General features: G+C 48.1%; 4 protein-coding genes across 4 annotated transcripts; 3 read left to right on the top strand and 1 right to left on the bottom strand.

Annotated features, from left to right (window-relative positions):
* Positions 1–45: 45 nt before the first annotated feature.
* PFICI_10694 (uncharacterized protein) lies at positions 46–2,920 on the top strand (the record flags this gene model as incomplete). The annotated part of the gene is made up of 2 exons (XM_007839275.1): positions 46–588; positions 638–2,920. 2 exons carry the CDS (start codon positions 46–48, stop codon positions 2,918–2,920), a joined length of 2,826 nt encoding a protein of 941 aa, XP_007837466.1.
* An 882-nt stretch (positions 2,921–3,802) lies between these two features.
* On the bottom strand, positions 3,803–5,479 carry PFICI_10695 (uncharacterized protein; the record flags this gene model as incomplete). Its single annotated transcript, XM_007839276.1, has 1 exon — positions 3,803–5,479. The coding sequence occupies one exon, from the start codon at positions 5,477–5,479 to the stop codon at positions 3,803–3,805; it is 1,677 nt and encodes a 558-aa protein (XP_007837467.1).
* Positions 5,480–8,108: 2,629 nt separating this feature from the next.
* PFICI_10696 (uncharacterized protein) lies at positions 8,109–10,705 on the top strand (the record flags this gene model as incomplete). The annotated part of the gene is made up of 4 exons (XM_007839277.1): positions 8,109–8,360; positions 8,927–9,448; positions 9,500–10,511; positions 10,566–10,705. The coding sequence occupies 4 exons, from the start codon at positions 8,109–8,111 to the stop codon at positions 10,703–10,705; spliced, it is 1,926 nt and encodes a 641-aa protein (XP_007837468.1).
* Positions 10,706–11,510: 805 nt separating this feature from the next.
* Positions 11,511–13,302, top strand: PFICI_10697 (uncharacterized protein; the record flags this gene model as incomplete). The annotated part of the gene is made up of 4 exons (XM_007839278.1): positions 11,511–11,606; positions 11,704–11,968; positions 12,051–12,714; positions 12,795–13,302. 4 exons carry the CDS (start codon positions 11,511–11,513, stop codon positions 13,300–13,302), a joined length of 1,533 nt encoding a protein of 510 aa, XP_007837469.1.
* Positions 13,303–14,830: the final 1,528 nt, after the last annotated feature.

The following is a 14,830-nucleotide window of genomic DNA, read 5'->3' on the forward strand; positions in this document are numbered from 1 at the left end:
ATAATGCTAAGTAGAGTGTTTTTTTCTGCTTTCATAGTAATTGTCATGGATGAGTTGCAGGGTCGAATCGATGACTTGCGGTTCGAGTATCGTAATGCCGCTGGTGAATTCTTCGTCCCCGAAGCCGCCTTATTCGAGCTCCTTTCAGAAGCAGAAGTCCGAAACTTGATCAACATAGGCGATTGGGAACACCATGAAAGGGAAGAGTTGGCTCAAGGTATCATGAGAGGCGCTCGTAAATGCTTATCCATACTTTTGCTTATTAACGCAAGCCATCGTATCACTGGATTCTTCCAGCATGATTCAATGCAGAGTTCCTGTCCTGATGATCGACTTCCCTACAATGAAGACTCACTGCGCCGAGCCCTAGGGCCAGACTCTCCTCAGCGCTTGATCAATCGCTTTCTTGAGATGCAGTGGACTTTCATGACGCCAATGTTCAAGCAACACTTCATTTCCCGAGAATTCGACCGATCAATGATTCTACCATTCATGAGCGAGCGTAGCGTCGGCAGTGGCTCCATGGGTGACGCCTACTTGGTTAAAATCCACCCCCAATGCCATCAACTACCAATTTTGAATCACGAGGTACTTGCAACTAAATACTGAATGTTTCTTCTTACTAACATTATTGAAGGTAGTGAGAAAAGAGCTGAAACAGCGAGAGGGAGAAAACGTGCAGTCCTTCATGCGCGAGCTGAAGAATCTCTCTCTTCTAGCTCATCTGAATCATCCAAACATTGTTAAATTGCATTGCTCCTATGTCCAGGATCTTCCTATCAAATGCTACAACTTGGTCTTTGATGTAGCCGATGGGGGAACCTTGGCAGAACTACTCGACGGGCGCCATAAAGGCCTCGGCTTGGACAGACACAAGCTACTCTTGGGTTTCGCGGGGCTTGCTTCCGCCATCGATGCTGTCCATAACTTCACATCTACCAAGATGGATCTCCAACTGACGGGGTGCCATCATGACCTCGCACCTCGCAATATCTTCGTTCATGGCGATAAACTTTTATTAGCGGACTTTGGCCTCTCGACTTTGCGCAACCCTCAAGAAGACTCTTTGACAATGTTCAAAGATGTGCGCGGCTCTTATGTGGCCCCAGAGTGTCAAAAGTCAATTGATCAGAAATCCATTCAAACTGGAAGAGTGAGTCGACCAAGCGATATATGGTCTTTTGGTTGTATACTGAGCGAAGCTTTGACCTACATCTTGCGCGGCCCTCCTGGAGTTGAGGAGTTTCGCACAAAGCGACTTGTTGAAGTTGTCGAGGGACTCGAGTGGCGGCGCTTCCACGTTGGCCCAGAAAAGCCAAATCCATTCATCGAAGAGTGGCTATACCAACTTGGGAGCGAAGAGAAGGGTGAAAACTGGGTCTCTCGGGTTATTGATCTGATTCGCTGGACATTGATCATGGATCCCGGAAGACGCCCTACTTCCAGCCAAATTCTATTTACCATGTCGGGAATTGCCACACTTGCTCTTAGTGCTGCGCTCGAGAAATTGTGGGATTCATCCCACGCCACCAAAACCAACAATAGCCACAGTGTTTTAGAGAAATTCCGCTTCGAAAGCTGGGTCTTTGCTTTGACTATGTTCTTAGACCAGCATGATACTCAAACACCAGGTATACTCCAGCTAGATTTCGGCCTCATCACAAATGTTTTGAGGGACATACATCTTGCACTACTTGATCTTCACAACGACGATGACCCCTTCTCCGGCCATCAGCTACGGATTCTGCGAAGCCACAACACAACTTTGATTCAAGCGCTGCCTCTAAGATATGGAACTGTCTTCAGGCACCACCTTGTGGAGCAGTCTATGCAGATCTCTAGTATGGAGAAACTCGATAGTATGTCCAGTGCGATGAGGGAGGGCGACGAGCATGACATTGGTGCTCTCCTAGCCGTACGACGTCTCACTGTGCTTGCCGATGAAGGCAAACTCACCCATCGTAGTGATCTGATCATCAACAACACCCTCGCCACGCAGTCTAAACTCGGCATCCATGGACTTGCTCGATTGGATGGAGAGTCAGAGGACGTCATTATTGAGTGGCTGAAATACGACCCGTCTTGGGCTGACGATATCATTGGACACCAGCTGCGCAATCGCCTCTCTACAATGGCGAGTTTGCTTAACGACGAGACGACTTCAGCTTTGCCAGGCACCTTGCATTGTAGAGGGTTCTTTCATGCTCCGGAATTAACGTCTTTTGGGCTAGTATATCGCATTCCAGCTCATGAGAATACGCCACGGACGTTGTATGAGCTTCTGGAGGCGCGTAGGCCTGAGCCAGGAGACAAGAAGAGTTCGGAACGGTTCCGCCCGCCATTAGAGTATCGTTTTCATATCGCATCAAAATTGTGTCGATGCGTTTACAACCTCCACGAGATTCGATGGCTGCATCGCAATATTCATTCCATGAATGTTATTTGCTTTCAGCCGAAAGGCGCTAGGGACGCCGAAGCAGCCCAAGATCCACGCCTCCTTGGGCTGGGGGCCAGCAGAGAGGACAGCCGAAATTCTTTCACGCAAGGATACGATGATGACGCCCAACTTCGCAATTACCATCATCCCAGGTATCTTGCTCAGGAAAGATATTGCGCAGAGTTTGATTACTACTCGCTCGGGATGGTGCTACTTGAGGTGGGTTTGTGGGCTTCTCTTGCCAAAGTGGCTCAGAATCTCCCCGGTGCAGACGACATACAATTCAGAAAAGCAATCGTTGATAAATACGTCCCACGCTTGGATCTTACCATGGGAACGGCGTATATGAGGGCTGTTCAATGGTGCCTGACATGTTATGAAGAATCACCATCCGTAGACGATGGCCAACGTACAAGGTCTGATCAGTTCAAAACAATGGTGATGGAACGCATTGCGATGATCCAAGGCGTTGACCAAGCATAAAGGCCGGTGGATCCTGTCGAGGTTTTGTTTCTTCTCAGCTAGCTTGGGTGATAGTGGAATTGCAGATCTTTGCCCAAAGTCTTTGGTTTTCTTCATATCTGTTCACTTTCTAGAAAGAGTAGGATATAGTAGCTCAAGAGGTTGAGAACCCTGTAGAAGAGATTGATTAGATCGAAGCCAAAGTACTTGTTTCTCGTTCCGCTGGCAATTTAGAGTCAAAGTACCAAGGATACCAGTGTCTCCCTACTAAGAGGAACACGCCCGCACCCATACTTTTCAAAACGGGTGTTTCCTCCTCTACCTTCAGAAAAGTGCAGCAATTGATGCCGGAATAATTACAAGACGTCGGAACTGGCCTTCAGAAGATGTGAGTATCTAAGTAATCACTCTCCTATTGGCGTGTAAGACTGATCAATTACACAATTAGCGATGTGAGACATGTGTTTATACTAGGTAAATTCCCTTGGAACCCATCTTATCACCGAGGGCGGCGTTCGTAAAGACTCTAACATGATATTTCATTCATCCCACTCATTAACCTTCCTCTAGCATCAGGATAAAGTCATTCGTGGAATCTTGAGATCATTTAAAACACGATGACGTGCTTAGTATGTATTTATCTAGTGCATTCTTTTGGCACAATCCAAAATCTGCCATAGAATGAAGCATCCTTAGTTGTCTCAAGACTAGGTACGTTTTCCAAAGCATACTAGATCTGTACAGGTGTATTCGCATTGAAACATTTGTTCCACAGACTAATTCGCAATTCTCAATTGAAGGAATATATCAGTGCTTTATTGGAATCTATCTGGCAATCAAGCCATACTTATTTGGATAATTCTTTTGTAAGAGACTACCATGCTTGGACACTCTGCACAGGCCCTATGTGGACGCAATCAAGTGCTGTCTGATGTTGCTGTCCTGCGCATACGCTTGCTCATCCGACTTGATCACGCCCAAGTCTGTTGGAGTCACCAACACAGAATATCGCTTCCACCATTCCAATGTCTGCGCCGCTTCGTGACTGTTGAGCAGTACATCTAGAGACGGCACTGCGACTTCGTTCTTGATCACCTTGGACTTTCCATCCTTGAGCGGTCGCACGCTCTGCATGTTCCAAAAGAAGTTGTGCGGATCCCAATGCGACTTGACCTTTTGCAGTCTGGGATAGTTGTGGCCATAGTATGCCTCCTCCCAGTTGCCCACGGTGCCGTCAATGTAGTTGAGATACGCTGCTTTGTGTTCAATGGCATATGGGAGCAGTTCTCTCTTGCATTTGGCGATAAACTCCATGGCTTCCTCACTCTTTGATGGATCTGTCCACTGCGCCTTGACCGTAGACACGTAGTGGCCTTTTCTCCAAAAGAATGGCGTGTCGGTTGCTCCAATCCGCTCCGTAGCGCCGCCGATATGATCCCAGAGGACGTGGCATTTTGGTGCATTGAGCTGGGCACCGTTCTTGATGTCTAGATGGCTCGCTGCTTCCTTCACAAGATTGCTAATTTTCTGATTGACCTCGCGCGTAATGGCACCCTCGGGAAAGATGAAGGAGGCGTGGTGATGGTAGACCTCGCTCTTGGGGTCCCAACCTTCTGCCTGATGAACCCAGTCCGTCCAGTGCATTTGCTTTAATGTGTTCGTTGTCGGGCCGCACTTGAGTAGTGGTTCAAGTAATTCATAGGCCTTCTTGGCGGTACCGTTGAAGATAACCGTCATGCCACCCTGCAGATTTCCAGCCGCATCATAGTTCCACAAGGCGTCGATGCACAGCTCATCAGGCCATCTCCTGGTATTGAAAGTGTCCATCACATGATCGAAATCCTGCTTTTGCTCGTCGTTGGTCAGGTCCCATTGTAGAGAGCCGCAGACCACCCGTCCATGAGGGTCGCGAAGTGGGTGGATCTTGCTCTTGAATTCGACCGTGATACCAAAATTGCCACCGCCACCACCTCGCAGCGCCCAAAACAGGTCGCGCTTCTTTTCGTCCGTGTCGTTGGCCGACACAGTGACCAGCTCACCATCGGCCGTGACAATTGTCATCTCAATGACGTTATCGCAGCCGAGACCATAAGTTCGCGAAAAGGGGCTCAGTCCTCCGCCCAGAGTGAAACCGCTGACGCCGACCGTGGGACATTGACCGCCGATGATGATGTTTTCCGGGCAGTTCTGCAACAGCTTGTAGTATACATCTTTCCAGATGCATCCGCCCTCCATTGTGATGGTCATCTCGTCTGTGTCGATGGAGCAGCCATTGAGCTTCTCCAAATCCAGCACGATGCCGCCTTCATTCAGGCAGTAGCCCATGTACGAGTGGCCGCCATTCTTGACAGTGAGACGAACGCCGTTCTGTCGTGCAAAGACGACGGTGTTTTGGACGTCTTCGACAGTCCGGGCGACGACGATAATCGCGGGCATGGCCATGCGATAGTTGAGGTTGCCGATAAAGACCGCCCTGGAGTACTCAATGGTGCCGGGAACAAGGCATTTGAATGCGCCAACTTTCTTTTGCAGAGCCTTGGCCAGCACCTTTTGTTCCTGATCGATGATGACTGACGGCATTTTGAAGAGCGCCAATGGGCAAAAATGGTTGATGGGATTGATGTTCCGGGTGAAGACTGTAGTGAGCATATAACATTCACAAAGCATTCGGCAGTTAAATCAACGGAGGACGGAGCGCGATCTTATACGTCGGCTGCGCCCTAATGATATTGGTTATCGGCACTGCTATTTCTTGTGCCCGTTCAATATGCCTTGTACCACCGATTGTTTCAGCTGAGCTTGAAGGTAACAACAGTCAATCACAAGCCAGATGTAGGCCGTGCCCTGAGCTGTGGAGGTTAGGTCTCACGGCACTATACAAACCCAGTGCCGAACTGGGAAGTGGGCTGGTGTCAATGACAGCTGAAAAATTATGAGCTGAACAATTGCCTTTCGGCAGCCGTACTGGAACCAATGGGGGAATTGAGGAACACGCTCTTGCATACTAAAATCCATTAGACAAAAGCAAAACCAATTCATGCCCATGTTAGCAGTGGAGGTATTATGAATCCAGCCACCGGGAACGTTTAGTCTCAGCCAAGGTTCTGCGACACAGCGCACCGCCGCAGCGAACTTTTAGCGCATGGGGTTTAGTTTCCGGGGGCTTGACTTCCACTATTCAGCGCCACGACACTCAACAACTACCTACTACCAGGCCCAGCTCGGCGCCGTCACCATGTGATCTTTACTTTCACATCGGCCACGGGAGGCTGAGAACTCAGTTCTTTCGTCAACAGCAAATACACTTTTTCACGCCTGTTTGAATACGTACTACAATATGCAGCAATCCATGACAGTGCGTTCCTGTGATCCCGTACGATGCAAGCCCGGTCCCTTCAATGTTGGTATGTTCATCAACCCATCCCATGAGTCGATGGATGTCCACCGCTAACCCTTTCATAGCAAAGTGATCTCTGTTACTTGCAGCACCAAAGGTAAAGGCAGGCAATTCCACACTTCAAATTCACATAAACCTCAATTACAACATCCGCCATGCCATTGATGTGCTGGATGTGCCGCAATTCTACATGTAGAGAATGATTGCATTGCATATGCGCATTCCGCAATGCGAATGAGTACATGTGTAGCGTGTATGTAGGTGTCAGCTAATTTTAGACCAGTATTGAATATTGCATATGGACCCCAAACTAGAAGACTCACAAACATCCTGTTGACACGGGGCTCAGCCACCAATCATGATCGCAAAAGACCCTCCATGTTGCTCGATTCGGGGCGGATCTTTCTGTTCGCGGCGTTCAACTTTGTTGCGCAGGGCTTCTCTGCATGCCATTTGTCCAAAAGCCTGCTGGTGCGGAAACACAGCATATCACACTAACCTACAGCTTTCAGAGTACCCATAGCCTTTTGTGATCCAATCCATTGTAATTTACCAGTGATTCGCTGTATTTCTGCCTGTCCGAGTAACGCATGGCTAACAATGATGTCGTTTAAATGGACGTTTCCCTGCCCAAAATTTGCGGCACTGAGATGATCCCAGTCTCACCGACATGCGGTGGACTCGTAGCCTGGAACTCTAGCATAAATATACTGCTTTCTCACCAACCTACCAAACCGTTACGTTCCCCGACTAAAATTATTTGGAAAAATATCCCGAAAAATGTCATCGGTAGATCAGTCATCATTGGACCATACCGATAGGGGCACCGGATTGGTCGGCCCCGCCGTCGTCTTGTCCTCCGTGGCTACTATTGTTAACGTGGCCCGTTTCTGGGCGAGGAAACTAACCCGTCAATCGTTTGGTTTGGACGAGTGGTTGTTTGGCTGCGCTCCTCGCTCAACATGTCTTTTTGGCAGCTTGCGCCGTCAGTGTATTCTGCGGGGGGATGGGACGTGATCTCAGGATCGCAGCGGCTAAGAACCCGCAATCCCTTGTCGTTCTCCAAAAGGTCTGGAGCTCCAGAGTCAATACAAAGTTTCCGTTGATGCTAATATTAAATAGTCACTCATCGTGACCAACGTCGCTTGGGTGCTCAGCTCTCTATTAATCAAGCTATCCGTTTTGGCTTTTTACTGGCGCCTTTTCCCCACTCGAACTGTGAGATTGGGCTGCAAGTTGCTAACTATCTTGTGTATTGCCTGGTTAATAGCAGTCATCGTACTCAATTCCATTGGATGCTGGCACAACGTCATAGGACCGAAAAACCACTGCTTAGCAGGCGATGGCCATCTATTGTCTACGGATGCTCTAGTGATTCCAGCAACTGCCAATTGTGTCATTGACTTCTTGACCCTCGCTCTTCCGATTCAAGAGATTTACAAATTAAAGATTTCAACAAAAAAGAAAATCAAAATCGGTGGTGTTTTCCTCCTTGGAGGGATGTAAGTCGTATTACTGTCAGAAGATTATATTTATAAGTTAAAGCTGACCACGGAATTACTAGAGCATGCGCAGCGAATGTAGTCCGTACAATCGCCTTTAATAATCTTTATAAAAATGATAAAAGCAATTTTACTCGTACGGCATATCTTGTACATATTATCATAGCTCTTCTCGCTTCACCACGCCCTCCTCAATAGCACGTCGGACAAAAAACGCATGCTAATTACCGAAGCAGAACAATTTGTGTTAGCCGGCTTCGCAGCCCTTGTGGAGGTCTACGTAGCAATAATCGGTGCGTGTCTACCAATAATGGGCCCCGTTTACCAACGGCTACGCGATGGCGGTAAGCGCGGAAAGGGCTCCCCGGCGCCTGGGGTATCGCAAAGCGATGGTGAGGTTGGCCAAAGTACCCACACGCCGAATAAGAAGAACCAAACGGTTGCTGGCCACTTGACTGAGGCTCTCGACGATACACTTGACGACGATAGCCTCACGCTTGGGGCCTATCCTGGGAATCGTCGCGTTTACACCCGAGGCGACGGGAGAAACAATACCCTTGAGGTTTGACAGTCAGCCCTGATACTGGCTGAAATTATATATTCTTTATATGTTCGCTATCCCTATTGTTCATGTGCTACTCGTGACATGCCAGACACTCACAAGTCTGATTGGAGACCTATTATACACGCGTGAAACCGAGAAAGGCGGAGCCAAGTCGACGCGATAACTGGGAATGCCCACGGGCGACATGATCCAAATTTCTCTCCGCGAAGCCAATCGGCTTGGAAAGGTTCATTCACTTCTTGCAGTGTACGGCGAGGTTTCTTTGGGGGCCAGAGCAGTACTTGACAAGGAATTCAGCGCTTAATGAATTCCAAGGGGGCGGCATCGATTGGTGTTTACAAAAGAAAATCGTAGTGGTGAGACATCCAAGGTTGGCTGCTGCAATGCTGCGGCACGACGGGGGCTATGCTGACGCGCAGCGGGCAGCGCTTCCCACGTGATTTCAGAGTGCTGAACTGCAGCCTTATCTTCGTTTCCGAGGTTGTACGAGAAACCCCCAGTTTCTTTCCTCTCAAGGAACGTTGTCGCCATCTCGGGTGTGAGACATTGACAACTGACGCAAGATATTTACAGGCACCGTGGATCTGTGGAAAGATTATGTTGGAACGCAGAGCACAGAGGGCTTCTTTTGGGCTTTGCGCGATGTCATGTCCGCCTTCGACGACACATCCGAAAATGCCACTCCGCGCATTGTACTATACATCACAAACTTAACCCGCTTGGATTGTACGGACCCCAGTGTATTATTTGCTTCAATCCCTACGATCTGGGACTGTTTGACATTGGCCGCTGTCTCTCTTTACACAAACGAGTCCGATACCTCCATGGACCAGGTTCCTCATCTGATCGAATATACAGATCAGCTGGGCGTCGACATGCTAAGATTTCAGCCTCGCAAGGTTCTCACATCAGCTCTTTCGTGTGTGAATGCTGCCTGCAGCAACGCCAATTGTACCATACCTTTTCCATCGCTCGATCCTACACTCAATGCTTCTCAGACAGTTCATGATGCTTGGTTATCACTGCACTCAGTTTGTGACAATACAGAGAAATGGGTTGCTAATCCAGACATAATCGGACCAGGTGTAAGTATGCAGTTACAACAATGTTCTCACTTACTTACTTGCTTCACGCAGGTTTTGATTTCATATATGTCTCAAGTCATTATGGGAGTTCTCTCATGGGCGATATTTGCTCTCTGCAGTCTTGCCGCTGTGGTTATAAAAGCAGACAAGTTAAACTCTAGGTTCCCATCATCATTTCCTCCGAGCCCGAGAGTTTCCCGGTGGCTAGCGACATTATCGCGGACAGCTGGCAAGTTTCATGAAACATTCTTGCAAGCAAATCCCATAGCCATTCTGCAGATGAGCGTGGTCGAGTTTCAAGAGGCACAATGCTTCTTCGTCATGGCTACTCAATTTGCAATCTTCATGGCCCGCAGGAAATTTAGCTCCAATTTCTCCTCAAACACGTCAGGTTTTGGCTTTTTCCAAGACGAAAATTCCGCAACGCTGCTCGCTGTCTGCGGCGTATTGCCAATGGTCCTCACTCAGGCCACTCTGGCTCGGTGCGGTCGAAATCCAATCTTTACGCTGGTACTCTCATCAGCGACATTAGGTCTGTCCTTTGCCGCTCGCAAAGTTACCGCCCCGTTCTCTGATTTCGAGTCGGTTTCTTCGGATCAACTCTTCCAAATCTTTGATGGCGTGAACCAGATCCTCGAATGTGGTGGTCGCACTTCACCAAGAACATTTTGTGGAACGATCCAGGATGCGCAGAAATACCTCCCCTCCGGCGGAGCCATTTATGATTACAACTTCTTCACGGGCCTTTGGATCTACCTGATACTTCTCTTCATTCTCTTGAACCTATGGGCGGAACGACTGAGACAGGTCGATATGATCTCATCTGCGTTGACTACCTGGATAAGCGGGGGTTTGAACCGATTAATTAGACCCATATCGATCGTTATAGCCTGGATGAAGTTCCTTCTCGAACTTGTGATTGCGGCTATGGCTCTCCTCGGATTCAAAATACAAGTGGAATTGTTTGGTTTTACCGTTACCACTTCATCATGGGGAATTGGACAGTTCGTTGCCGCTGTAATATTCGCGCCTGTTATTTACAAGTGGATCTTCTACACATTATGTGAGTAATTATTCTATATTGTTTGTATCTTGCCTTGCTCACTGAAGGGAAAAGTTCGGATAAAGCCAGAACTACCCGTATCTCAACAGAACAGAAGCGCTGGAGCGAATGACGAAAACGTGTTTCTGATCAGCGCCGCGCCTCAAGTTCCAATGGAGCAGATGAGCAGACCATACACGCGAGGAACAATTTAGTGGATTTGCTACATCAACCAGAGTCCAGATGTCAGCAGGATAGCGCCGTGATCATCACAGGCAGTATCTCCGTCCAATCAAGTGACATGATTGCACGCAAGGTGCTAGCTTTGCAAAACCTCTCGCGAGGCCAAAGTCGGCTTATTCAGTCTTTGTGAGCATGCAGTTGTCACACATTGAGTGGGTATCTAGTCCCCTCATTGGTCCCGAGGCATGGAAACCGAGGTCGGTATATTCTGTCATCACGGACATCGTGACGTATTCTGATATTATCAATAATTGACCGATTTCCTCCCAAGAGCTGTTTGTACCTAAATTGCTGAGATTCTGCGCGGACATGTGTTTTATCCCAAGGACTTGTCCAGTAAAATAACCTTGATTTAAGTTTTGCCGAGAACTAAAGAATGCACCTCATCTTGGTGGTACCTATGTAGTCTTACTATAAAACATCCAACTTCCCCGCATATTAGTGGCTTGGCTGCGATTTACGTATTGTGCATGCTTCCAATCTAGAACCGGAAATAATCAGCATCTCGGATACAGTCTGACTGTTGCGGGGAAATGATTCAACGTGATCCTCGCTGAGGACAAACTTGGTTAAAATCTCACTCATTGGACGATCAAGCCATATACTGCAGTCCAGCATTCGAATCCTTCCGCACCGCTGTGCGATGTATACTACCACTTCTCTGCTGGGGAAGCACAGCTGTGACGACGAATCAATCTTGAAAAGAACAAGCTATTCTCCTGTTGAGATGGGACTTGCTCGCTGCTGTGATGTGATCATAGAACATTGACCATAGCCATGAAGATTATCAGCATCTGGGTCAAGGCTGCCGCAGCTGCGGCTGTCACTGAGATCGTGTTCGCGAGGCCAGAACCTCCTCACAGCCACAAATGTGTGAGTAAATCATAACGGGACGAGGACACTAAAACGAGCCCGTCCATGAGGAGAGTGAAGCAGATTATTTGAACGACTGACAAGACGTCATTTCTAGTGCCATGCTCTGGCATCAAATCCTGCACTAAAGGGCAGAGTTGTCTACCCCAACTCAACAATTTATGAAGACCGTATCGACTCGATCTGGTCATTGGACGCAGCTCTCACACCCTGGTGTATCGTCTTACCAACATCGACAGAGGAGACTGCGGCCGTCATACAGATTATTGATAGCGTTGGGTGCCCGTTTGGCATCCGCAGTGGGGGTCACGGCACATTTGCCAACTCCAACAACGTCAACGATGGTGTGACAATCGATTTTGGTAAATGCTTACCCATACCGGCGAGAAAATATAGCTTTTAGCTCTTGTCGAGGACATGCCTTTACTGACCCCTTTTTCACAGGTTACATGAACTCTACTACATATGACCCAAAAACCAACATCGCCTCCCTTCAACCAGGTGGCCGCTGGGGATCGGTTTACAAGACACTAGAGCCATATGGTGTGGCTGTCGCGGGCGGGCGACAAAACCCCGTCGGCGTAGCTGGCTTCCTGTTGGGCGGCGGCAACTCCTACTACAATAATGCGTACGGATGGGGCTGTGACTCGGTCGAAAATTTCGAGGTTGTTCTCGCCAGCGGACAGGTCGTGAACGCCAACGCAGAAGAGAACCGCGACCTGTGGATCGCGCTCAAGGGAGGGACCGGCAACTTTGGCCTTGTAACACGTTTCGACATGAGGGTCATCCCCTACGCTAATACGTCCGACCCCGTCTTCTGGTGCGGCACACTCTCCTGGGGTAAGAACGTGTCGGACAACGTGATTGAAGTTCTGAGCGAGTTCGCGGACAATGTCCCGAACGACCCCAGCAGCACCACGCACGCGTTGATCGTGTATACGTCTGACGGTACTTGGTCGATTGTCTTCCCGCTCATCAATATCGATAACAAGGAGTGGGAACCAGCTTTCGATGGCTTGAAGTCCGTACCCTATCGTCTTAAATCGACGATGCGGCATGATACAATGTGGAGCATTGCACAGGAGGCCTCTGGGCCGGGAGGAGCCCAGTAAGTCCAACACTCCGCTTTCCAGTATTTCCAACTTCTCATGACATCTGTACCTATTAACCTTGTACCATTTTATGTAGTAATTTCAACATTGTTTGCGCTGTCAAGAACGATCCCCAACTACTGAAATACATCTTCGCACGTCATGAGGAACTTGTGAAGCGAGTCAACGAAACCATCCCGCCGGAGACAGTCTGGTACAGTCTGCTACAACTTCAACCCATTACGGTGCCCATGGTGGCGGCTGGTCAAGGGCTCAACTCCCTAGGCCTTGAGAACGATATAGCTGCCTCGGGCGGGGGCCCTGGCATAATGAGTAGCATCACCATGCAGATAGATAATCCAGAGCTGGAAGCCACAATGTATGCGCTCGCCCTTGAGTGCCAGAAAGATATTGAACAGTACGCCAGATCGTTGGGTAACGGGCTATGGGAGTGGAGGTACCTAAACTACGCCGATCTAACGTATGATCCGCTTGCGAGTTATGGAGAAGAATCTGTCAAGAGACTACGCCAAGTGTCTCATCAGTATGATCCGGAGGGTGTATTTCAACATTTGCGCAAGTCTGGATTCAAAATCCCTGAGTAGAAAGTGGGAAAGTCTCTTACATTGTTCTGGTCAGCTGCTGGGACAAAACCTTGTTTCTTCCGGTCCACGACTTGAAAATGACAATGAAACTGGCCAAAGAGGGCGCATGCTTTTCCTACGAAAAATCGCAAAAAAGAATTTTTGTAATATATTTGTCGTACTGACGTAGTCAGTACCCACCGCAGATCACCTGCTTGGGTATATAGTCGCTCTTCAGCACCTCTCTTTTGTAGACTAGAGATCAACTCAGACAACTTTCAATGCTTCCTCGATCATCTCGTCTTCAGTTCCCCCTTCACACATCGGCTCAGGTGAGAATATTTTTAGTTATCAATTCTTTAGGTTAATCGATTGCGAAAAACAAATATTCCCAAATAGCGAAGGTAAAAAAAAGCCAAGTTTAAAGCTTTACGACTTTCTACAAGGCCTTTTGAGATAGGCTAGGAATAATCCAGAAATAATTGCTCCTTATAAGCAATAAATAAAAGAAGTTAAACCCACGTATAAGGTGTATAGTGTATAAGGTAGCCATTTAGTATTTTCCCCTTCATCGACTTAAGAATACTAGCTTCATTAATGGATGATCCTCTCACCAATTTCCACTAAATTGTGTGTTGTATATGCTCCGAGCGGCTCCAGTCTGGTGCGTGTGGAGATGAGTTCTCAGTCGACACGGACGAGGACCGCTCTCTTTGACGTTGTCGAGACAGAGATTCATTACGGTTTGATTGCGTGGTTAACGAACTATGACTTTCTGGTGTGTCCACTTGATATTCATCGTCCTCGTGCGAAAACGGAGTTATCGATTGCGAGGCAGACCATGTATTACTTTGAAAAAGCGGTGTGCCGTGCGGTTTTGAGCGATCCATAGCTTGTAGTTTTAAGCTGGAGTACAGTACATGGTGGCAAGCTTCAGGAGTCTGTTCAGCCTTCTTTAAAATACGATTCATTTCGTTATTGCAGCCGGCACCAGAACAGGGAAGGCTCTGACGTGTACGGCAACTCATCAGGATCACCAAAACGTGCCAAATTGGTCAAGAGCCAGAAATGGCTGGGAAGTCATATTTGCCCCACTATAACAGGTAGAATGTGGCAGAACCGGCCCAACAGACGAGGTTTTGCCATACATATATCTGTACTGTATACAAAACGTGAAAAACGGTTGTGATGGTGTTGTTTGCGTTTAGAATAGTGTACGCAACTTCTGAAGCGAGCAGACCCTAGCATCTTCCTAGCAATCGCGACGGATCCGAAGCAGCTGACCGAAGTTTCCACGAATGCGATACGATATTGAATGTGGATTTCAAGATCGCCTAGCTCCTAGGGATGCAAGGGAGTGACACAACTGCAGGGAGTACTTGTGGAATATCGGTCATATGGCTGACCATAAGCTACTGTACAGTAGGAGACAAACGTTTTTTTTTTTCCTCTTCTAAAGCAATTAAATAAATAGGTTCCTGATCGGGAATATAATGGGGAGAAAAAGGCGGAAGGGAAACATTCTATGCAAGACGATTCCCTGGCCGAA

Source organism: Pestalotiopsis fici (assembly GCF_000516985.1).
Source record: "Pestalotiopsis fici W106-1 unplaced genomic scaffold PFICI_Scf_7, whole genome shotgun sequence".
NCBI classification, from domain to species: Eukaryota; Fungi; Ascomycota; class Sordariomycetes; order Amphisphaeriales; family Sporocadaceae; genus Pestalotiopsis; species Pestalotiopsis fici.